This window comes from Trichosurus vulpecula, chromosome 4, assembly GCF_011100635.1.
Source record: "Trichosurus vulpecula isolate mTriVul1 chromosome 4, mTriVul1.pri, whole genome shotgun sequence".
Taxonomy (NCBI): Eukaryota; Metazoa; Chordata; class Mammalia; order Diprotodontia; family Phalangeridae; genus Trichosurus; species Trichosurus vulpecula.
Window position 1 is genome coordinate 334340121 of NC_050576.1, and position 25067 is coordinate 334365187.

Genomic DNA, 25067 nt, shown 5'->3' on the forward strand with positions numbered 1-25067 from the left:
ATGGAAAAAAAGCTCCAACTCACTATTGATTGGAGAAATGCAAATTAAAACAATTTTGAGGTACTACCTCATACCTATTAGATTGGCTAATAAGACAGAAAAGGAAAACGACCAATGTTGGAGGGGATGTGGGAAAAATGAGACATTAACGCATTGTTGATGGAGTTCTGAACTGATTCAACCATTCTGTAGAACAATTTGGAACTATGCCCAAAGGGCTACAAAACCCTGCATACATACCCTTTGACCTAGCAATACCACTACTAGTTCTGTATCCCTAAACAGATTTAAAAAAAAAGGAAAAGGACCTATTTGTACAAAAGTATTTCTAGCAGCACTTTTCTCTGGGCAAAGAATTGGAAACTGAGGGAATGCCCATCAATTGGGGAATGGCTGAATAATTTGTGATATGTGATTATGAGGGAATACTATTTGCCATAGGAAATGATGAGCAAGATGCTCTCAGAAAAACCTGGAAAGACTTCCATGGGCTGATGTAAAATGAAATACACATTGTACAAAGTAACACCAATATTGTGCAGTGGTTAGCTGTGAATGACTTAGCTCTTCTCAGCAATACAGTGATCCAAGACAACTCTGAAGGACTTATGATGAAAAATGATATCTACCCCAACGAGAAGAACTGATAGTGTCAGAATACAAATTGAAGCATACTTTTTTTACTTTCTTCATTTTTCTTGAAGGTTTCTTTTTTTGTCTGTTTCCTTTCAAAACATGACTGATATCAAATGTTTTTCATGACTACCCATGTATAACCTACATCGAGTTGCTTGCCTTCTCAATTAAGAGGGGTGGGGAGGGAGGAAGGTAGAGAGTTTGGAACTCAAAAAGTTTTTAAAATTGTTTTTACATGTAACTGAGGAAAAATAAAATACCAGATAAATTCAAAAAAGATAAGAAAAAGAGAAAGGGGCACAAAAATAAACATTTTAAAACTATTGAAGGAAATAAGTTGAAAGGGAGAAGAGGAAGGAGTATTGAACTTCACTGCTTAACTAAAAGGCTTAAAAAACAGAGTGGAGAGTTAATTACATAAAAACAAGAAATTAAAAGGAACTAATGAGCAAAACTCTAACGCTTGGGAAAGGGATAACAAATGGAAAGTAGGGTGGTAGCTTAAGAGTGAGGAAGAGAAAGCCAGTAGAAGAGAGTTGCCTTAAAATAGATTGAGCTTAAATAACTGAAGAGATAATAGTGCGGTGTTTACAGCATGGGCAGAGGAGGGATCCTAATTCTGGAAAAAAAATAATATTAGGGATAAAGAGAGAAAATATAAAGATAACTCATGAATGTAAATAGATTAAACAGTCCAATAAAATAAAATAAAGTGACAGATTGGACAAGAGAACAAATTCTTACAATCTATTGCTTACATTTTAAAAAGACAAACAGAATATAAATGAGGGAATGGGAAAGGGAGTGTGTCAATTGAATTAAAAAAAAGGAATTGCAATCACGCTATCAAAACAAATATCCAAAACTTTAGAAGGGATAAAAGCAGGAAATGATATTATGCTAGAAATAACCATAGACAACAAACTACTATAAATATTTATATACTCTAGTTGGTGTAAGGTTCATTTAAGCCTAATTTTAAAAAATTAAAATTAAAAGTCTGCTTTCCAATTTTCTCAGCAGTTTTTATCAAATATGGAATTCTTTCCTAGGTAATTTGTTTTCCATTTTATAGAATACTGGTTTACTGAGTTGCATTATTTCTAATTCTCCTCTGTCAAGTCTCTTCAAATGTTCTACTTCTTTACTTTTTAACCAAAACCAGATGGTTTTAATGTCTGGTGCTTTATAATATAGTTTAAGGTCTAAGAATGCTATTTCCTCTTCATCCCTGCCTCTTTTCACCATTTCCTTTGGTATTCTACTTTGTTTTTCCAAATGAGTTTTGTTATTTTACTAAGTTCTATACAATACAGTACTTTGAACATTTGAATAGTTTAACATTAAAAGTGTAGACTAACTTTGATGATATTGTCATTTTCATTGTATTGGCATAGCCCAGCTATGAACACTGTATATTCCTCCATCTATTTAAGCTATTCTTTATTTAAGTAGCATTTTGTATCTCAATCTATATATGTCTTTTCTGTGCTTTAGTAAATTGATTCCCAGATAATTTATGCATTTTGAAATTATATGGAATGGAATATCCCTTTTCTACTATTATTTTTTAGATTTTCTTATTACGTAGATAAGCAGTTGATTTTTGAGGATTTATTTTGTAGCCCACAACTTCGCTGAAGCTATTAATTGTCCCAATTAGTACCTTTGGTGATTCCCTAGGATCTTCCAAGTATGCCATCTTATATATTATTAGTTAGTCTGGCTAAGTGAGGCTCAGCAAATGGGAACAGGGAAATAGGAAGGGCAGGAGGGATTCTAGAGTATTAGCCAGAACATCTTTAAACTTCCTGGCCATGGTATCTAATCTGAGTTTGCAAGATAAATGAAAGCTATCATTGGAGTGACATCCTGGAAGATTAAAAAATGCATTATGAGATTTTTTTCATCATGATAAGGACAAACAGAGTATATTCAGGAATTTTAGGGAAATAAGAGAGTAGAAAATAGTACAGTGGCTTAGGAGTCAGAGAGCCTGAGTTCAAATTCTAACTCTGATACTGAGTACCTGTGTGACCTAGTCACATAACCTCTCCAGGCTTCAGTTTCTCTATATGTAAAATTAAGGATTAGACTAGATGATTTCTAAAGTGCCTTCCAGTTCTAAGTCTGTGATTCTATGAAGGTATAGGGTGTCTCATTGCTGGTGGGGAAGTGAAGTTGGGGAATTCAAGAAGTAGGGTTTCACAGGAGTCATAAATATTCATGTTCAAATCACTAAGGATGGTATTGGGATAAACTCTAGGGGAAGACTAGTCACATGGAGAAATGATTAAGAAGATAGAAGAGTGTCCTAGGGATCAGAAGAAAAGAAGGAAAACAATGGTTGGATGGTCAGATATGGTGGCAAAAAAAAGTGGCCTAGAAATATCATTGAGAAGCAAGGAATATTATGAATTCCCTCTTCATTCCAAAAGTTGTGGGAAGTGAAAGAATGGTCTTTCTCACAGAGAGCTGTGAAAGGAATAACATAAGCCAGATTTCAGTTAAGGAATTGGAATTAGTTTTATGGAGTAAGTGAAAATTTCAAGTTTGTGGGATTATTTGTTGAAAATAGAAAAAAAAGTCCTCTAGTAGTAGAGGCTGGTAGGGGATAGTTTGAAGAGGTCTATAGAAAGATAAAAGTGAGAGAAGATTGTAGAGCATATTTTGCAAGTAGGTCAATCAGTGGAGCAATAATGTTCTCAACTACTGTGTCTTTTGCATTTTTTGTTCATACGTATAACTAAATTCTGTTAACCAAAGAATGAAAAAAGTTGGTCAGCAGGCAAAAGAAGTCGTGTGATTTCCAAAACAAAGTGATAATCTTTGTCTCTGCTTTAGGGTAGGTGGTTTTTTATTGATTCTCAAGCTTACAATTTTAAGGTAATCAAAATGGTAGGAGTCCATGTACCAGGTTTTTAATAGACTTAAATGAAAATTGCAGCACTTGACAAAAAAAAAATAGCGAGAAAATGTTCATTCCTTCACATGAAAATGTCATATTTCTGGCATGATATATAGTATTCTCAATTGGGTTTTTCCTACGCTTTCTTTTATTTAAAGCAGTTTAACATTCATCATTTTCATGGTTAAAATATCTGATTGGTCTTTAGAAAGCTAAGTTTGCGTATATTTAATGAAATATGGATAGCCATTGCCTCATCCCCAAGTAATGATTCAATAAAATTAAATTGCATAGCCAGCATATGTGAACATTTTCATTGAAAGTAAGAGAATTTAGGAATTATTTAGCTTTCAATGTTTTGTGAATAGTAAAGAAGAAATGAAGCAAAAACTCAAAACCAGCATAGATAGCCCTCCTTAAAGCTTTAACATGTTTCTAACCTCTTTTAGAGAAAAAGAAAAAATTAAGGAATTACCTACCTCCTTATATTAAGGCTTCTGAATCGGGTTTTTCCTAGGCCACACAGAAAGAACTAGACCTAAAAACTCTCAGTTTTGCGTATTGTTATGACATACCTTATATAGTGTTATAACTTATGACTGAAAATCTGTGAAGCAGAAAAATTTACTGTGACTTAAGAAAATTCTCTTCTTCCCCAAAACTGAATTTAAAAAATAATTTATATTTAATTAGTTTCAATGAGCAAGTGTAATATCTGGTAGTAGCTGAGCTATTAAAGGTTTAAAACATTTAACATATGCTTTAGGGAGCTGCTTATACTACTGTATCCAGGAAAAGGACACAGAAAAATGCCCACTATGGTTCTTTTTTTTTTTAAATCATCAAAGATGTAAGCAGGAAGTCTATGGCAACCGTTATTATTGAGACACTTCGTCATCATTAACACTTAGTGGTAGCTAAAATGTTCATCATCTTATTTTCTTTCCTAACTCTGTTTACAGCTTTGGAAAGTGCTTTGCTATTTTGACTCCTGTTAGAGTAGCTAGATACTTAGGAAATCAATCTAGTTACAGTCATAATTTATTCTATTCTGAAATAAGCACGACTGAAGGAGCTTTTTCAAGCAGCTGAATTAATTAGTTTAGTATGTTTCTATAAGTAGTATATAAGAATAGAAAAGTCTAAAAAAGCCAACCTCAATAAAAGGTGCTTTGGTCATCTATGAGATACATAACTAGACAGTTTTAAGTGTGGAGTCCAAAATATGTACAAACTTGATATTGTACTTTGTGAAACTTTAGCCAGCTGGAAAGCATGTCAGGTTTATGTTTAGAGTAGTTAATTTATGAGTGTGGATAATCTTTTGGAATAGGAGTAGTGTAGAGAGTGCCAGTATTTTGAGTCATTTTGTACTATCAGTAGATATTACAAGACCAAACAACCAAAAAACCTGTGTACTCTGACCCTCAGTTCAAAAATATTATTTGTTTCTGAGACTTGATTTTTAAAAAAGACTTATTTCTAGGTGTTTTATTAAAGTGCTGAGAGTATCATACCTTTGTACTAATTTTAAACAACAACAAAGCAGCCTATTAGCTTTTATGTTCTTCAGTAGTTGATATGTTTCATTGATTTGTGTTATTCTTACCTAGTTACCTTTCTTGATTGAATGCTTTGTAGAAAATTTCATTGTGCGGGGGCGGAGCCAAGATGGCAGCTGGAAAGCAGGGACTTGCATGAGCTCCCCACCAAGTCCCTCCAAAAACCTATAAAAAATGGCTCTGAACAAATTCTAGAACAGCAGAACCCACAAAATAGCAGAGGGAAGCAGGGATCCAGCCCAGGACAGCCTGGATGGTCGCTGGGTGAGGTCTACCCCACACAGAGCTGGGAGTGGGGGGGAGTGGAGCCCACTATGGGCCGCGTGCACAAACCAGACAAGGAGTTGGGCGGAACAGGCCCTAGCACCCTGAATCAGTGAGCTGTGGCAGTTACCAGACTTCTCAACCCACAAACACCAAAGACAACAGAGAAGGTTAGTGGGAAAAGCTGCGGGGGACAGAGTGTTAGGAGTTCCCGGTTCTGCCACCACCCCGAGGACAGCTGAGGTGGTGCAGCTACAGAACTAGAGCTGCAGTTGCTTAGGGCCTTAGCCCACTTGGCGGGAGGAATTAAATGGCAGATCAGAGCAGGAGTGCAGACCCTGCTGAAGATCTGAGTCGAGCCCAGGTTGGGGGTTCTTGGGGAAGGAGGAATGCTGGTGTGGCAGAGCTGGCTGTATAGAAATAGCTCTGAAAACAACAGCACATCCCCTCAAGCTTGGAACAAAGTACTCTTTACTCTACAAGCAGTCATATCCTGCTGAAAAACTCAAGGGTCAAGTAAGTTGGCTGAGAACATGGCCAGGCAGGGAAAACACACTCAGATTCAGTCTCAGACTTTGGAATCTCTCTTTGGTGACAAAGAAGACCAAAACATACAGCCAGAAGAAGTCAACAAAGTCAAAGAGCCTACATCAAAAGCCTCTAAGAAAAACATGAACTGGTCTCAGGCCATGAAAGAGCTCAAAAAAGATTTGGAAAAGCAAGTTAGAGAAGTAGAGGAAAAATTGGGTAGAGAAATGAGAATGATTCAAGAAAACCATGAAAAACAAGTCAATGACCTGCTGAAGGAGACCAAAAAAAAAAATACTAAAAAAAATACTGAAGAAAACAACACCTTAAAAAATAGACTAACTCAAATGGCAAAAGAGCTCCAAAAAGCCCATGAGAAAAGAATGCCTTTCAAGGCAGAATTACCCAAATGGAAAAGGAGGTCCAAAAGACCACTGAAGAAAATTCTAACTTAAAAATTAGACTGGAGCAAGTGGAAGCTAGTGACTTGATGAGAAATCAAGATTTTATAAAACAGAACCAAAGGAATGAAAAAGGGGAAGACAATGTGAAATATCTCATTAGAAAAACCACTGACCTGGAAAACAGATCCAGGAGAGATAATTTAAAAATTATTGGACTACCTGAAAGCCATGATCAAAAAGAGAGCCTAGATATCAAGAAATTTTTCAAGAAATTATCAAGGAGAACTGCCCTGATATTCTAGAAGCAGAGGGTAAAATAGAAATTGAAAGAATCCACAGATCGCCTCCTCAAAAAGATCCCAAAAAGAAAACTCCTAGGAATATTGTCGCCAAATTCCAGAGCTCACATGTCAAGGAGAAAATACTGCAAGGAGCCAGAAAGAAACAATTTGAGTATTGTGGAAAAACAATCAGGGTAACACAGGATCTAGCAGCTTCTACATTAAGAGATTGAAGGCCTTGGAATACGGTATTCTGGAGGTCAGTGGAGCTAGGATTAAAACGAAGAATCACCTACCCAGCAAAATTGAGTATCATGCTCCAAGGCAAAATATGGATTTTCAACAAAATAGAGGACTTTCAAGTTTTCTCAGTGAAAAGACCAGAGCTGAATAGAAAATTTGACTTTCAAACACAATAATCAAGAAAAGCATGAAAAGGTAATCAAGAAAAAGAAATCTCAACGGACTTACTAAAGTTGAACTCTTTTGTTTACATTCCTACATGGAAAGTTGATATATATGACTGATGAGACCTTTGTCAGCATTAGGGTAGCTGAAGGCAATATGCATATGTGTGTGTGTGTGTGTGTGTATGTTTATATGTATGTGTGTATATACATATATATATAGATAGGACACAGGGTGAGTTGAATATGAAGGGATGATATCTAAAAAAATTAAAATCAAATTAAGGGATAAGAGAGGAATATATTGAGAGAGGGAGAAGGGGAGAGATAGAATGGGGTAAATTATCTTGCATAAAAGTGGCAAGAGAAAGCAGTTCTGTAGGAAGGGAAGAGGGGGCAGGTGAGGGGGAGGGGGCAGGTGAGGGGGAATGAGTGAATCTTGCTCTCATTGGTTTTGACCTGAGGAGGGAATACCATACACACTCAATTGGGTATCTTACCCCACAGGAAAGGAGGAGGAAGAAGATAAAAAAGGGGGGACGATAGAAGGGAAGGCAGACAGGGGGAGGAGGTAATCAAAAACAAACACTTCCAAAAAGGGACAGGGTCAAGGGAGAAAATTCAATAAAGGGGGATAGGTTAGGACGGAGCAAAATATAGTTAGTCTTTCACAACGTGAGTATTGTGGAAGGGTATTACATAATGATACGCATGTGACCTATTTTGAATTTCTTGACTTCTTAGGGAGGGTGGGTGGGAAGGGAAGAGGGGAGAGAATTTGGAACTCAAAGTTTTAAAAACAGATGTTCAAAAAAAAAAAGTTTTTGTATGCAACTAGGAAATAAGATACACAGGCAGTGGGGTGTAGAAATTTATCTTGCCCGACAAGAGAAGGGAAAGGGGGATGGGAGGGGAGTGGGGTGACAGAAGGGAGGGCTGACTGGAGAATGGGGCAACCAGAATATATGCCATCTTGGAGTGGGGGGAGGGTAGAAATGGGGAGAAAATTCATAATTCAAACTCTTGTGAAAATCAATGCTGAAAACTAAATATATTAAATAAATTAATTAAATAAATGAAGAAAAAAAAGAAAATTTCATTGTGGGGCAGCTAGGTGGTGCAGTAGATGGAGCACTGGCCCTGGAGTAAGGAGGACCTGAGTTCAGATGCAGCCTCAGATACTTGATACTTACTGGCTGTGTGACCTTTGGCAAGTCAGTTAACCTCAATTGCCCCCCCACACACACACACACAGAGAAAATTTCATTGTGTACCTGGGAAGTTGTCCCATTATGCACACTGGGATAACAAATTTTAAATGTTCTTAATATCCATTTTCCTAGTTTATCAAAAGAAAATTCTGTAGTACCCTTGCTGACCCAAGGCTTCCACCTTCCTATGGTCATATAGTCATTAAGGTTAGTCTCTGAGGTGATTTGTGGAATGGAGGGTGACATATTAGTTCATTCTTTTATGCCTGGAATGCTATTATAGAATCATAGATGCAGAATTTGAAAAGACTTCAAAAATTATCTAGTTCAGGTCATATCTTTTCTCTCTATAACTTCCCCAGAAATTATCACTGCTGGATGATCTCCAGTTATAGGGAACCCACTTTTTCATGGCTCTAATTCTTTTTTGTTTAACTAGACTTGTGATTTCATGAGTATAAGAAGCAAGCTCCCTCTACATAGCAAGTCAACACCTTTTCTGCAATTTATAATCTTAGAGAGTTCCTTAGTCTCTGTGAGGTTAAGTAACTTACCTAGGGTCACACAGCTAATAGATACCTAAGGCAGGACATAAAATCAGTTCTTCCTGACTCCAAGGCCAGTTCTCCAACTGTTTGACCATAATGCCGTCAGCTCTAATTCTTAGTGTGCCCAAATCTGCATCTTTACAACTTGTACCCATTGTTTGTAATGCTGCCTCCTGGGGCCAAGCCAAAAAAAAAATCTAAGTTTTTTTCCATAAGATACCTCCTCAAGTACTTAAGAAACTATCATGTACCCACTGAGTCCTCTTCTATACAGGGTAGATATCCTAGTTCTTTCAGATGTTCCATCCCTGTATGTTATAATTTCCTGTCTTCTCATCATTCTAGTTTTCATTCTTTGGACACAATTCATTTTGCAACTCCCCTCATATAATGTTTCACTGAGGGGCAGTGCCAACATAAAAACAGACAAGGACTCACCTGAGCTCTCCCAGATTCCCCTCCAAACAACTTTAAAATAATGCCTCAAAAAGAATCTGTAGTCATAATACCCACAAAAAGATGGGGGAAATGGTTTTCCAGTGCAAGACAACTTAGAAGGTCAGCAGGAAAGGTCTGTCACACCAGGGTGAAAATAGAGAGCAGTCCAGCACAGGCAAGACCTCTGTAAGACATTAGTAGGCTGTGCCTTAAAAAGCCAGGAGTAGGCCAGGCCTCAGCAAGCCAGCAGCAGACCTTGGGAGCAACTGAATTAACAGTAACAGCAGCTTGCAGAGCTCTCAGTCCAGAGAGAGTAAGGGGGTCAGACAACTGGTCAGAGGGAGATTGCAAGGGTCCCTTTCCTGGCAGTTTGGAGCAGAACTCTTGCTTTGCTAATACACAGATCCAGATCATAGTTCTAGGGTAAGGAGGAGCATTAGCATACCAGAGTTTGCTTCCACAGGGGAACAGCAGCCCCGGTCACAGTTCCAGGGCAGAAAGCAGTATTTGTGGTCATTTACAGACTATAGCAGAGACCAGGTGAGTAGTAAACACATCTCTCCTTAGAGCATACCACCTTGGAAGAACTGAAAACTTACAAACCCCCAGAATTAGGTCTGAAAGCAACTGAACAAAAAAACCAGAAGTTTGATATAGGTCCTCTTCCACTCTGAGAAAAAAAGCCAAATTTAACATAAAATTACAAGTCAAGAAATCGGCTGGAAAAATCAGCAAACAGCAAAGAAAGAACCTAACCATAGAAAGTTACTTTGGTCACAGGGAAGATCAAAACAGAAACTCAGATAGTCAAAACTGCTATATCCACAGCCTCAAAGAAAAAAAATGTGAATTGGTCTCAGGCCCAAAAAAAATTCAAAAAAATTCAAAAAGGATTTTCAAAATCAGATAAGAGTAGTAGAGGAAAAATTGGGAAAAGAAATGACAGTGATGCAGGAAAGTCATGGGAAAAAAAAGTCAACAGCTTGGTAAAGGAGGCACAAAAAACACTGGAAAAAATAACACCTTAAAAAGCAGAAGAGGCCAAATGGTAAAAGAGGTACAAAATTCACCAAAGACAATAACTTTTTTTATTTAATTTATTTAATATATTTAGTTTTCAGCATTGATTTTCACAAGAGTTTGAATTACAAATTTTCTCCCTATTTCTACTCTCCCGCCCACTCCACAATGGCATATATTCTGGTTGCCCCATTCCCCAGTCAGCCTTCCCTTATGTCACCCCACTCCCCTCCCATCCCCCTTTCCCTTCTTCTCTTGTAGGGCAAGATAAATTTCTACACCCCATTGCCTGTGTATCTTATTTCCTAGTTGCATGCAAAAACTTTTTTTGTTGTTGTTTTTGAACACCTGTTTTTAAAACTTGTGTTCCAAATTCTCTCACCTCTTCCCTCCCCACCCACCCTCCCTAAGGAGGCAAGCAATTCAACATAGGCCATATGCGTATCATTATGTAAAACCCTTCCACAATACTCATGTTGTGAAAGATTAACTATGTTTTGCTCCTTCCTAACCTATCCCCCTTTATTGAATTTTCTCCCTTGACCCTGTCCCTTTTTGGAAGTGTTTGTTTTTGATTACCTCCTCCCCCTGTCTGCCCTCCCTTCTATCATCCCCCCTTTTTTATCTTCTTCCTCCTTCTTTCCTGTGGGGTAAGATACCCAATTGAGTGTGTATGGTATTCCTTCCTCAGGTCAAATCCAAAGAGAGCAAGATTCACTTATTCCCCCTCACCTGCCCCCTCTTCCCTTCCTACAGAACTGCTTTTTCTTGCCACTTTTATGCAAGATAATTTACCCCATTCTATCTCTCCCTATCTCCCTCTCTCAGTATATTCCTCTCTTATCCCTTAATTTGATTTTAATTTTTTTAGATATCATCCCTTCCTATTCAACTCATCCTGTGCCCTCTGTCTATATATATGTGAATGTATATATATGTATGTATATGCATATATATATATATATATATATATATATATATACACACACACATATATATACACATACGCCTACATATATACATACATAGACACACACACACACACATATATATATATACACACACATACACACCTATATATGCATATTCCTTTCAGCCACTATGATACTGAGATCTCATGAGTCATACACATCATCTTTCCATGTAGGAATGTAAACAAAACAGTTCAACTTTAGTAAGTCCCTTATGATATCTCTTTCTTGTTTACCTTTTCATGCTTCTCTTGATTATTGTGTTTGAAAGTCAAATTTTCTATTCAGCTCTGGTCTTTTCACTGAGAAAACTTGAAAGTCCTCTATTTTGTTGAAAATCCATATTTTGCCCTGGAGCATGATACTCAGTTTCACTGGGTAGGTGATTCTTGGTTTTAATCCTAGCTCCATTGACCTCCAGAATATCATATTCCAAGCCCTTCAGTCCCTTAATGTGGAAGCTGCTAGATCCTGTGTTACCCTGATTGTTTTTCCACAATACTCAAATTGTTTCTTTCTGGCTCTTTGCAGTATTTTCTCCTTGACATGTGAGCTCTGGAATTTGGTGACAATATTCCTAGGAGTGTTTTTTTTGGGATCTTTTTGAGGAGGCGATCTGTGGATTCTTTCAATTTCTATTTTACCCTCTGCTTCTAGAATATCAGGGCAGTTCTCCTTGATAATTTCTTGAAAAATTTCTTGATATCTAGGCTCTCTTTTTGATCATGGCTTTCAGGTAGTCCAATAATTTTTAAATTATCTCTCCTGGATCTGTTTTCCAGGTCAGTGGTTTTTCTAATGAGATATTTCACATTGTCTTCCCCTTTTTCATTCCTTTGGTTCTGTTTTATAAAATCTTGATTTCTTATCAAGTCACTAGCTTCCACTTGCTCCAGTCTAATTTTTAAGTTAGCATTTTCTTCAGTGGTCTTTTGGACCTCCTTTTCCATCTGCGTAATTCTGCCTTGAAAGGCATTCTTTTCCTCGTGGGCTTTTTGGAGCTCTTTTGCCATTTGAGTTAATCTATTTTTTAAGGTGTTGTTTTCTTCAGTATTTTTTTCAGTATTTTTTTTTGGTCTCCTTTAGCAAGTCATTGACTTGTTTTTCATAGTTTTCTCACATCACTCTCAATTCTCTTCCCAATTTTTCCTCTACTTCTCTAACTTGCTTTTTCAACTCCTTTTTAAGCTCTTTCATGGTCTGAGACCAGTTCATGTTTTTCTTAGAGGCTTTTGATGTAGGCTCTTTGACTTTGTTGACTTCTTCTGGCTGTATGTTTTGGTCTTCTTTGTCACCAAAGAGAGATTCCAAAGTGTGAGACTGAATCTGAGTGTGTTTTCACTGCATGGCCATGTTCTCAGCCAACTTACTTGACCCTTGAGTTTTTCAGCAGGATATGACTGCTTGTAGAGTAAAGAGTACTTTGTTCCAAGCTTGAGGGGATGTGCTGTTGTTTTCAGAGCTGTTTCTATACAGCCAGCTCTGCCACACCAGCATTCCTCCTTCCCCAAGAACCCCCAACCTGGGCTCGACTCAGATCTTCAGCAGGGTCTGCACTCCTGCTCTGATCTGCCACTTAATTCCTCACACCAGGTGGGCCTGGGGCTGGAAGCAACTGCTGCTCTAGTTCTGTAGCTGCACCACTCCCGCTGATGCCAGGGCGGTAGCAAAACTGCAAACTTTCACTCTGTCCCCTGCAGTTTTTCCCACTAACCTTCTCTGTTGTCTTTGGTGTTTGTGGGTTGAGAAGTCTGAGAACTGCCGCAGCTCACTGATTCAAGGCGCTAGGGCCTGCCACCGCCCATGCTGGGCTCCGCTCCCCTCCACTCCGTGAACGATAGACCTCAACCAGTGACCATCCAGGCTGTCCTGGGCTGGATCCCTGCTTCTCTCTGCTATTTTGTTGGTTCTGCCATTCTAGAATTTGTTCAGAGCCATTTTTTATAGGTTTTTGGAGGGACTTGGTGGGGAGCTCATGCAAGTCCCTGCTTTCCAGCTGCCATCTTGGCTCCTCCCCTCTAAACTCTGAAAATAACTTCTTAAAAAGTAAATTTGGGCAAATGGAAAAGGAAGTACAAAAACTCACTGAAAAAAAATAATTCCTTAAAAATTAGAATTGGTCAAGTAGAAGGTAATGACTGCATGAGACATCAAGAAACAATAAAATGAAATGAAAAAGTATGAAAAAATTGAAGAAAATGTGAAATATGTCATTGGAAAAAAACTGGCCTGGAAAATCATTCCAGGAGAAATAATTTAAGAATTATTGAACTACCAGAAAGCCATGATCAAAATAAAAAGAGCCTAGACTTTCAAGAGGTCTTTCAAGAAATTATCAAGGAAAACTACTCTGATAGCCTAGACCTAGAGGGTAATATAGAAATTGAAAGAATCCACTGATCATCTTTTGAAGGAGATCCCAAAATGAAAGCTCCTAGAAATATAGTAGACAAATTCCAGAGCTCCCAAGTCAAAGAGAAAATATTTCAAGTAGCCAGAAAGAAATAATTTCAACTATCCTGGAGCCACAGTCAGGATAACAGAAGATTTAGAAGCTCCTACATTAAAGGATTAGAGGGTTTGGAATATGATACTCCGGAGGGCAAAAGAGCTAGGATTACAACCAAGAATCACCTACCCAGCAAAACTGAGTATAATGCTTCAGGGGGAAAAAATGTATATTTACTGAAATAGAAGACTTCCAAGCATTCTTGATGAAAAAGACCAGAGCTGAACAGAAAATTTGATTTTCAAATACAAGGTTTGAGAAGAACATAAAAAGGTAAACAGGAAAGAGAGATCATAAGGGATTCAATAAAGTTAAACTCTTTCTTTTCCTACGTCGGAAGATAATACTTGTAACTCCTAAGAACTTTGTCACTATTAGGGCAGTTTGAATGAGTATACATACACAGAGAAGACAGGTATGAGTTGAACATGATAGGATGATATCTTAAGAAAATAAAATCAAGGATGAGGAAGAGGGATGCACTGGGGGAAAGGAGAGGTAGAATGGAGTAAATAATCTCACGTAAAAGTGGTGTGAAAGAGCTTTTACAGTGGAAGAGAAGGTGGGAAGAGCACTTGAACCTTATTCTCATCAGAATTGGCTTAAAGAGGGAATAACATACACACTCAGGTGGGTATAGAAATATATCTTACCCTACAGGAAAGCAGGAGGATAAGAGAAGGGGGAAGATGATAGAGGGGAGAGTAAATTGAGGGAGGCAGTATTCAAAAGCAAAACTCTATTGAGGATGGCCAGGTTAAAAAGAGGGAGAGAGAAGGATAAATGGAGAGAAATAAGTTGGAGGAAAATAATTGTGAACAAAATTTTACAGCAGGTTTCTCTGATAAAGGCCTCATTTCTCAAATATAGAGAGAATCAAATTTATAAGAATACAAGTCAATATAAGTCATTCCCCAATCAATAAATGGTCAAAGTATATGAATAGGCAATTTTCAGAAGAAGAAATCAAAGCCATCTATAGTTACATCAAAAAAATGCTCCAGATTCTATTGATTAGAGAACTGTAAATTAAAACAACTCTGAAGTATGAATTCATGCCTATCATATTGGCTAATATGCTAGAAAAGGAAAATAACAAATGTTGGAGAAGATATGAGAACATCAAGACACTAATGCACTGTTGTTGGAGTTGTAAACTGATCCAGTCATTCTGGAGAGCCATTTGGAACTATGCCCAAAGGACCATTAAATTGTGTATACCTGTATCAGCGAAGCAATAAACACAACGTCGACAGTAATTGTGAATATGCCTGTGTAGTTCTATATCGCAAAATACAAGATACTCTCCATATAGAAGGTAGAAGAAATAAAATATTTGTTTAGACACCAGAGGACCAGATCCCAAAACCAATAAGTCCATCCCATCCAAGCAGCAACCAACTCCCAAAACCAGTAAGCCCACTTTAGCATAACAACAAAGAACTTAAAACACAGTATCACAGCATGGAGCCTCACCATCCCATAACCTTCCCCCCTGCTGGGACCTTCCCACAAACACACTCACGGCACCGCTATCATGCCTGTGTCTGCTCTCTCCCTCAGCTCTTAACTGCTCTGAGCATTTCCTCCACCCTTTCTTGTTCTTCTAGTTCAGCAATCTCCTTCCACTTCATGGAACTTAGTCTTCCTGTGATATAAGCAGGGTACATGGGCCTATTAATGGGTGAAAACGATCTTTAAATTTATGTTGCCATTACAGCAACGGGGTGGAGAAGCTGTAACCTTGAGGCCACATGTCGCCTTCTAGGTCCTTGGGTACAGCCTTTTGACTGAGTCCAAGTTTTACAGAACAAATTCTTTTATTAAGGGTATTCATTCTATGAAGTTTGAATTCAGTCAAAGGACAGCATTTGAGAATCTATAGGGCCACATGTGGCCTTGAGGCCACCTTTGACCAAGAATTACTGCTACTAAGTCCATATCCCAAAGAGATAAGACAAAAAAGAAAAGGACCTATATGTACAAAAATATTTAAAGGAACTCTTTTTATCATTGCAAAGAATTAGAAATCGAGGGGACACTCATCAATTGGGGAATGGCTAAACAAGTTGTGATTGTGATGGAATACTGTTGTACTATAAGAAATAAGAAGCAGGATAATCTTAGAAAAACCTGAGGTACATGATGTAATAATGCAAAGTGAAATGAGCAGAACCAGGAGAACATTATACACAGTAACTGGGGTATTGCATGATGATCAGTGAATTTGAATGACTTAACTGTTCTCAGCAGAGATCCAAGAGAGTTCTGAAGGATTTATGATGAAAAAAAAAATGCTATCCGTCTCCAGAGAAGGAACTGCTGATATCTGAATGCAGATCTAAGGATTTTTTTAACTTTTTTTCACATCTTTTTGTTTGCTTTTGGTCTGTTTTCTTTCACAGCATAACTGATATGGAGTACATGACTGCACATGTATAACCTGTATCAAACTGTTTGCCATCTTCCGAAGAGGGAAGGGGAGGGAGAGAAGGAGAGAATTTGGAACTCCAGTTTTTTTAATGAATATTTTAAAATTGCTTTTACATGTAATTGGGGGAGGAGGGATGTTAAAGTTTTTTAAAAATGTGTCACTGAGAACTCGACTCTGTGGTCCAGAAGTGATTTGACCAGGACAGAATTTAGCAGGACCATCAACTCCAATTTTCTGGATGTTGTGCTTCTGTTAACACAGCCTAAAATAATGTTTCTTATTTGGCTGTAATGTCACCCTGTTAACTCATGTTGAGCCTAGAGTCATCTAATTACTAGACAATCTCAGAAGAAAACTATCCCATTCTACCTTAGTTTTTTTAGGTTTCATAACTGAAGTCACAGATAATAAGTAAATGCCATAGTCAAGAGCATTTGGGCCTCAGTGACTTGTGTTTTGTTGGTACTTGCTTCATTGTGTCCCTAAATGGGCAGTCTGCCTCTTGTGTCTTTTATTAGGTTTTATCTTTTTGTCTGTTTTTTTTTAATAGACTAAAACATTCTTCCCTACTGGAGAGTCTAATTATTCTACTTTTCTGGTTTTTAAAGACAGTGCCCATCATGCACAAAAATGTACTCGAAATCAGATATCTCCTTTAGGATTTTTTTTATTCACCCTTAACCTCTGTGTATTCTTTCTTTTAAATTGGCATCCTCCTTACCCTTTTCAAGTTTGTTTCAAGTTAAATCCTATTCTACATATATTTTTATTTGCCCTCTTTTAATTGCTACATTGAATAGGACCTATGTTCAAGGCTTTACTTGTGATCCTTTACTACTTTGTGTGACCTTGGACAAGTCTTTTAATCTCTCTGGGTCTAATCTTCCTCAAAAATTCCACAAAATGAGGATGTTGGACCAGATGTATCTGAGGTCCCTTTCAGTTTTAGATACATGATCTTGATTCTCTGTGTAGTTGACTTTGGGATTTACCAAAATGAGTTATGAGTTAAGATTGTCATCAGCCTTTCTAAAGGAGTCCAGTTATGGCTTAATTTTTAGAATGGAGTACAGTAATTTTTAGAATGGAGTCCTCATTAGTGCAAATGTTGACTCCCTTGAAATGGTTGCATGTATTAGAATTCACAGTATTCAAAGTTATAATTTTGTAAAATATAGTAATTGGCTCCAGCCCAATTGAAATATGTAATGGGAATTCAAATAATACTGCTGCTTCAGGAGAATTCATTGTTTGCACTAATTGGAACCTAGCTGCACATGTTGATGTGTACATCAAAGTCAGGAGCTATTTTTCCACAATTAAAACCAGGAATTCTTAACTGTTATATTTAAACTAGTTATGAAAAAATAAGTATTCCAGTCTTTTAGCTATGTATGCACTTGAATTGATAATTTATGAGATGGTGGCAGGCACACTCAGTTCTTTGAGTATTCAAAGGAAAGATCATGAGTAGCAGCAAGAAATGGGGCAGCAATCACACCATAATTAGGCATAGAAGGTGTGGAAGCAAAAAGCACAGGAAGTACAAGCAATGAAAGGGGGTGCAGAGATAGATGGCATGAGGACAGGGCTGAAGAAAGGCTGGTAGTATGGGGAGACAGAGAGTCAGGATGTGTCACTCAAGCAACCATAGATTAGAGTTGGGGATACTAGGTAGTATGGACCCAGTGGAGATGGAAGAGTGTTTTAGGGGAGCACGAGTTTGAAGTCTCATTTATATTAGGATTTGGGGGAGACAGTCTAATTCTTATCGATGCAGCCTTGGGGTTCATCTACATATCGAAATCTTTTCAAAGTCGTCAGTAAAACTCTAAAGTTAACATGTCCGTATCATCTCAAAATTATCAGCACCATTTGCTAATCTGCTGGTCTTTATTTGGAGGTCTGGAATTTATCTGGGATTTATGTATTTTGGGACCAAAATGTCCTGACAGCAAAGCCTAGGTAGCTTCTCCTGATTCAGCACATATTACCAGGATGTTATTTTTTCTTAATATATGATAACAATTTATAAATTAATGCTCCTTTGATCTTTGGGATGGTTTGTTCATGACTCCCAGGTTCCCCTTTGCAATCTTACTTCCTGTTATTGCCCCTTAATATTGGTTACTTATAAACTTACTAAAATTATGTTTTCCATATCACAGGGGTTAGGAGCATGGCACCCCCCACAATTTTGAAAATCTGCATAAAATTTTTTGGTCCTTCCTTTGTACCAGAGAAGAAGTCTGAATTATTATGGTATTAAAAGATAAAATATATTGATATTATACAATACAGTACATATAAATTAATGTATTTCTGAGTTTCTAAACTTTTTCCGCATCATTTGCTGGCCTTCATGTATAGTCAGTGGCTTCCTGAAAACTCCCCCCCAAAATTCCCATTTAGTTTCTTATACCAACCTGCAATATACCAAAACCACTGTGGGGAAAGTCACTATGTGTAATGGATAACTGTATACTTGTTGGTGGGGTGAGGGACTGTCAGGGAGACCAGAAGAAAATGCATTCTTAACACCTGTAGAAAGACCTAAGAGTATAGTGGATACACAGCTGCTCTTTGAATCAGGAACATCTTTATGTGAAGCCTCTTACTAATTTTGTAAGCTCAGGCACGTCACTCCATAACCCGCCTCCTCTTTTGAACTCTAGTGCCAGACTTTTGATCATATTTTCTATACCTAGATGATACCCCCAGCACCTCAAGTTTGCTATGTCCAAAACTGACCTCCCTTCTAAAAAGACTTTTATGTACTGTGCCTTAATGCACTATTTCTGTGGATGACATTACCATCCTCCTTGTCATCTGTGCTCATAAGCTCAGAGTTATCTTTGACTCTTCTCTCCTCACCACAATTAGTCATTTATTAATGACAATACTTGACAATACCACCTATTCACTATATCCTAAATCCTTTTCTTTCTGTTCTCACTGCAACCACTGTAGATAAGGCTTTCATTACCTCTTGCCTGAACTATGTTATTTTTCAAGTAAATTTTTATTGATAACTTGTTTTTACATTACCTAAATTTCTTCTATTATCTCTTTTCCTGAGAGCCATCTCATAAAACAAAGAATATTTTTTAAAGAAAGAAAGGAGAAAATCAGCAAAAGCTATATATATACCTTGAACAAATGAAAATATAAGCAGTGTTTCAAACCTGGGACCTCCCACCACTATAGAGGAAGACATGGTGTCTTCTTAGATCTCCTCCTTGTTCATTGTAATTCTTCAGCTTTGACTTTCATTTGTTATGTGGTGGCTTTTTCCATTTATATTATTTTAGTCATTTATATTGCCTGAACTATTTTAATAGCTTTCCTAATAGTCTTGCTGCCACCTGGCTCTCTCCTCTTCAATCTATCCTTACACATTGCTGCCTGAGTAATCTTTTTTAATTGTTCTACCCTGATCCTGCAACTCTTGTATTAGAAAATGTTCTGTATCTTCCCACTGAATAAGTATTCCATTGTTCTTTATTAAGCATTCAAGACTCTCTGTAATCTGATAGCATGTTCATTAGATTTGTAGATGACACTAACCTAAGTGGGACAAATAGCTAACACATTGGATGACAGAATCGGTCTCCAAAAAGATGTAATACTTAAAGCACTGGACTAAATCTAATCCGATTTAATTCATTAAGGATAAATGTCAAGTTTTACACTGAGGTTCAAAAAATCAACTTCATGAGTATATGATAGGGAAGTCATAGTTGGACGTCATTTTGTCTTTAAAAATCTGGAGTTGTTTTAGTGGTCTGTGTGCTCAACCTGAGTGAGCAGTGTGGTGTGAAAGCCAAGAAAGCTAATATAAATCTTGAACTGCATTAAGAGAATCATAGCTTCCAGGTAAAAAGAGATTATAGTCCTTCTGTACTCTGCCTTCATCAAAGCTCGTCTGGGATATCATATCTAGTTTTGTTTACTATAGTTTTAAACAGTTATATCAATAAACAGAAGAGTGTCCTGAGGAGGGCAACCATGGTGAAGGGTCTTGAGTCCATGTCACATTAGCATCAATTGGAGAAACTGGGGTTGTTTAGCTTAGAGAAAAGTAGACTCGGTAGGAGAGCAATCATAATAGCTATGTTCAGATATTGAAGAGCTCCCAGTGTGGAGAGATTAGTTGTGTTCTGTTTGGCCCCAGAGGACAGAACTAGAAGCAATGAGTTGAAGTTCCAAATGGATAAATGTAGGTTTGATTGCAGGAAAACTTCCTAACAGTAGAAGCTATCCAAAAGAGAAATGGGCTCATTCTAGGGATGCCATGTTTCCCTCTTCAGAGGTCTTTAGGAAGAGACTTCTCAGTTATATTAAAGGAGGGATTTCTTTTGGGCATGGACCAGATAGCTGTTGAGTTAGACCAGTCAGCTATTAATATGCCTTTCAACTCTCAAATTCTGTGATTCTCTGGAACCTTTCCTATATTATGTCTCACTAGTCCCCATCACTTAACAATAATAATAATAATACTTGTAACTGAACTTAAATTCTTTGCAAAGCAATTTATGTACCTTATCTCATTGGATCTTCACAGCAACCCTGTGAGTTAAGAACTATTATAGGTATTATTATTCCTATTTTGCAGAGGAGGAGACCAAAGTTGCTCAGAAGTTAAGTGACTTACCCATGGTCACACAACTAATATGTGTCAAGAGGTACAATTTGAACTCAAGTTTCTACTGACTGAAGTTCAGCAATTTTTCCTTTGTACCACTAAACTACTCATCATACCCTTTTCTCATCCTGACCACTTCCACTTATGTCCCTTTGTTTATTAGCAAGGCAATAAACACAACATGGATGATAATTGTCAAAATGCCTATGTGGTTCTGTATCACAAAATAGAAGAAACTCTCCACATAGAAGGTAGAATTAAAACGTTTATTCAGACACCAGAGGACCAGATCCCGAAACCAATACACCTAATCCATCACAGCAGCAAAGAATTCAATACACAGTATCACATCAGAGAACCACTCTATTCCGTAACCATCCACACACCCCACCCCACCCCCCTGCTGGGGCCTTGCCAAAAACTCACTCACAGCCACCACTCTCTCCCTCAGCTCTAACTGTAGTAACTACTCTCTCTCCATTTCCTGTGACATACTTTCCTTTTCCTCTCAGTAAGCTCCTCCTACTACATGTGACTTAGGCTTCCTGTGATGTAAGCAGTTCACATGGCCTCTTAATAGGTGGGAAAGATCTTCAAATCTAAATTGTTATTACACTTTGATTTTGTTTTCTCCCATGTCTAGAATTAACACTCATCAACTCTCCTTGTTTTGAAAACCCTCCCTTACTTCAAGGTCCAAATTAGTTTCAACCTTCTTTGTGAAGCCTTCTTTCCCTAATCCATTCTCCTCCCCACCCCAATTATTCCCCAACTGAAAAACCTTCTCTCCTTTCCCCAATATTTTTGGGACCTTTTCGTTGTATTTGTCATAGTCTGAGTTATATTATACTTGCATATGTAAATTTCTTATCCTATGGAGTATCTTATTTAATCCTTGTATCACTGATGTATACAGTAGACAAATAGTAAAATTTGTTGAAATTATTCATGAATAATATCTTTTTTAGGAATGCTTCATCTCCTCTTTTTGCTGGCATGTGTGTTTTTTAATGTGTATGCCAGACCCAGAAAATATATAGTTGCCTTTGGATTTCTATAGTTAATCATTGATCCTTTCTTGATAGTGGTCTTTGACTAGCTTGAAAAATCCTTTTAGAAACTAAAGGTATCTACTTATCCAAGATGGGTAGAGACAGTAAAGATTGGGGGGGAAGTGTTATCTCTATAAAGCCTGGGACAAATCTACTTACTACTTTCTAGTGGAGAAGCGTTTCATGTGTCTTTAAATTAGGACAGTCTACATGGCATTATCTATTACACAGATTATGTTTCCAGCCTTTTTTATCTTTCTTTCATGTCAGTATGAAACCTGGCTATCTGTACTTTAAACACAAAATGGACTTCACTGTACAAAGTGTTCAATAAATATTTTTGGATGAATTAAAGCACATTCTCTTATCTATACATGTATTATGTTTCCTTATACGTAGATTTTTATTTAATAGTAAAATTACTACATCATTTAAAAACATAAAGGAATAAAAGAGAGTGGTTATTTTTTTTTAATTAAACTGGCTTGACTTTTTGTGTCTCCATAACTACTCTGTCTCTTTTAGATACAGAGAATTACAACTCAGTTCAGAAAGCAAAGTGGCTGAATTTCTCCACCAGAGTAAATTAAAATCTTTTGAAAGTGAGCGTGCTCAACTTCTACAAGAAGAAACAGCAAGAAACCTCACACAGTGTCAATTGGAATGTGATAAATATCAGAAAAAATTGGAGGTAAGCACATGTCATGGACATTTTCTGTTGGATAATTAATTTACAGTTAATCTCTTACCATACAAATAATTAACAGTGAATTAAAATTAATATTGCAAATCTACATTAATTCAGACTATGAGAATATAGGATTTATGACAATTAAGATGACTTGAAGTTTACAAACTGTATAATAAAACTAATTTCCTAAGAAAATTACTGGTGTAAACCATATTGTAGAGTTTCTCTAGTTAAGGAAACTATTTTAAAGGTTTTCTAAGTCACTCTTTTCATACAAAATGCTATTTACAATTTACTTTTTAACTAGCTATAAAAGTGCATCCAATAGTATTGTAATTTTACTAGCTGACATATTTAGAAGGTTTATTATTGATAGAGTCCTATAGACATTATCTCATTGAGCCTCCTGAACATACTCACAGGTCAAGATGTAAGGGATTGTCATTCCTGTTTTACCAGTGAGTAAACTGATATTCTGAGAAGTTAAAGGACTTGCCTAGTTTCATGGGTCAAATAAGTAGCAAAACACCCTGCAGAAAGACTTGGTTGTGATAGTTTTTATACTCATTTGTTTAAAAGAATATTACTTAAAATAAATAAAACTCTTTTTTAAAGTAATTTAAACTTTTAACTAATTAAGACTAATCTTCCCTTCAATAAGTGCAGATTAATAATTAAAAATATTGCTCAAAGAGCAGGTTTTTCCAAGTATTTCATGCTTTTTCTTACGATACTGTTGCAAAATTACATTAAGTGGGTAAATTGTTAATCCTCAGCTTGATTTCCTTCTTTTTCATTTAGTCCATCAAACAATAAACATTTATTAAAGGCCTTCTATGTGCCAGGCACTCTGTATTCAAAGACAAAAAAATGGAACAACCCCTCCCATGACAAAGCTTACATTCTATTTTAGTAGACATATATATAAGTACATATATTGTATGTGTGCGTACATATATGTGCATACCTACTTGTGTATATAAATAGAAAATAGTAAGATATAAGATAGCTAGAAAGAGGTCAAAATACCTGCCTGCCCCACCTCACAAGGTTATTGTAAGGGTTAAATGAAATAATTTCTGTGAAAATAATGTGAAAATCATTAAATGTTCTACAAATTAAACATGCATATTTGCCCTTTGTAGAAAATGTTCTGGAGTATATATAATAGCCAAGACATTTATCTATTTATGTAATCCAGTAAAATATCTGCTTATTAACACCAGCTGTGTAAGAGGAATATGTAATCACCTATACAATATAATTTGAACGTACCAAGAAATTCCATCTCTCCACCTACACATACCAAACTGAACTCATCATCTTTCCTCAAAAACTTGCCCTTTCTGTCATGGTAAAACAAGACAAGTTAATGTTATCCTTCTCTTTCCCTTAGATTCTATATCCAGCATTGAACAGTGTTGTCAGTTCTTTCTGCAGTATTTCTTACATTAATTCCTTTCTGTCTATGGTGTCACTACCTTAGTTCAGGCCTCATTACTCCTACCTGGCCTGTTAATAGTTTCCCTTCAGTCTCTGTTTTCTACAATTCATCCTAAGTAAAGCTGCCAAAATAATCGTTCTAAGGAATAGATCCAATCTTGTCACTCTATACCTAAAAATATTTAGTGGTAACCCATAGGATAAAATACATATTCCTCAGTGTGGCGCATAATCAGTACCTTTCTAGCCTTATTTCACACTATTCCCCTTTCATGTACTCTGTGTTCCAGTCAGACTAGACTAGTAGCTTGAGCTAAACATACCATCTTATACACTTATTTGCATCTGCCTGGAACACACCCATCTGTTGAAATATTTCCCTTCCTTTAAGATCCAGCTCAAGTACCACTTCCTTCCTGAAATTTTTCCTAATCCTCCTAGCTAAAAGCTCTCTCTCCCTCTTCAAGGTACTGTATAGCATTTGTTCTCAATCTCTCTTTTGTTCTTATCATAGTCTGTCTTATATAGTTCTTATTTGTGTGTATGTATTATGCTGGATTAGCGAGGTGGTACAGTGGTTAGAGTGCAGGACCCAGAGTCAGGAAGACCTAAGTTCAAATCTGGCCAAAGACACTCTGTTTGCCTCAGTTTCCTCATCTGTACAAATGAGCTGAAGGAAGTGGCAAACCATTTCAGTATCTTTGCCAAGAAAACCCCAAAAGGGATCATGAAGAGTCAGACATGACTCAGAACAACTAAACAACAAATTTTATCCACTAGATTATATTTCCTGCCAACAGGGATTATATTTTTATTCCTTGTATCCCCAACACTTATTGTATAGTGAGTATTTGGTAGATATTCTTTTTTTTTTCTCCTCTTTACATATGTGTGTGTGTGTGTGTCTGTGTGTGTGTGTATATGTACACGTATACACACACAACACATATATGTATATAAATTTTATTTTTAGTTTTCAACATTCACTTCTATAACATTTTGAGTTTTAAATTTTCTCCCCCTTCCTCTCCTTTCCACTCCACAAGACAGCATGGAATCTGATATAGACACTACTTATACGTTCATATTAAACATATTTTCACATTAGTCATGAT

At 37.0% G+C, this 25067-nt stretch overlaps 1 protein-coding gene across 1 annotated transcript in view; it reads left to right on the plus strand.

Moving 5' to 3' along the window:
* The window catches only part of PIBF1 (progesterone immunomodulatory binding factor 1), a 320308-nt gene that overhangs the window by 134801 nt on the left and 160440 nt on the right, over positions 1-25067 (plus strand). Inside the window, exon 11 of the mRNA XM_036756551.1 lies at positions 22344-22509. Within this exon, the coding sequence (XP_036612446.1) occupies positions 22344-22509 (166 nt within the window). The remainder of the gene's footprint in view (positions 1-22343; positions 22510-25067) is intronic.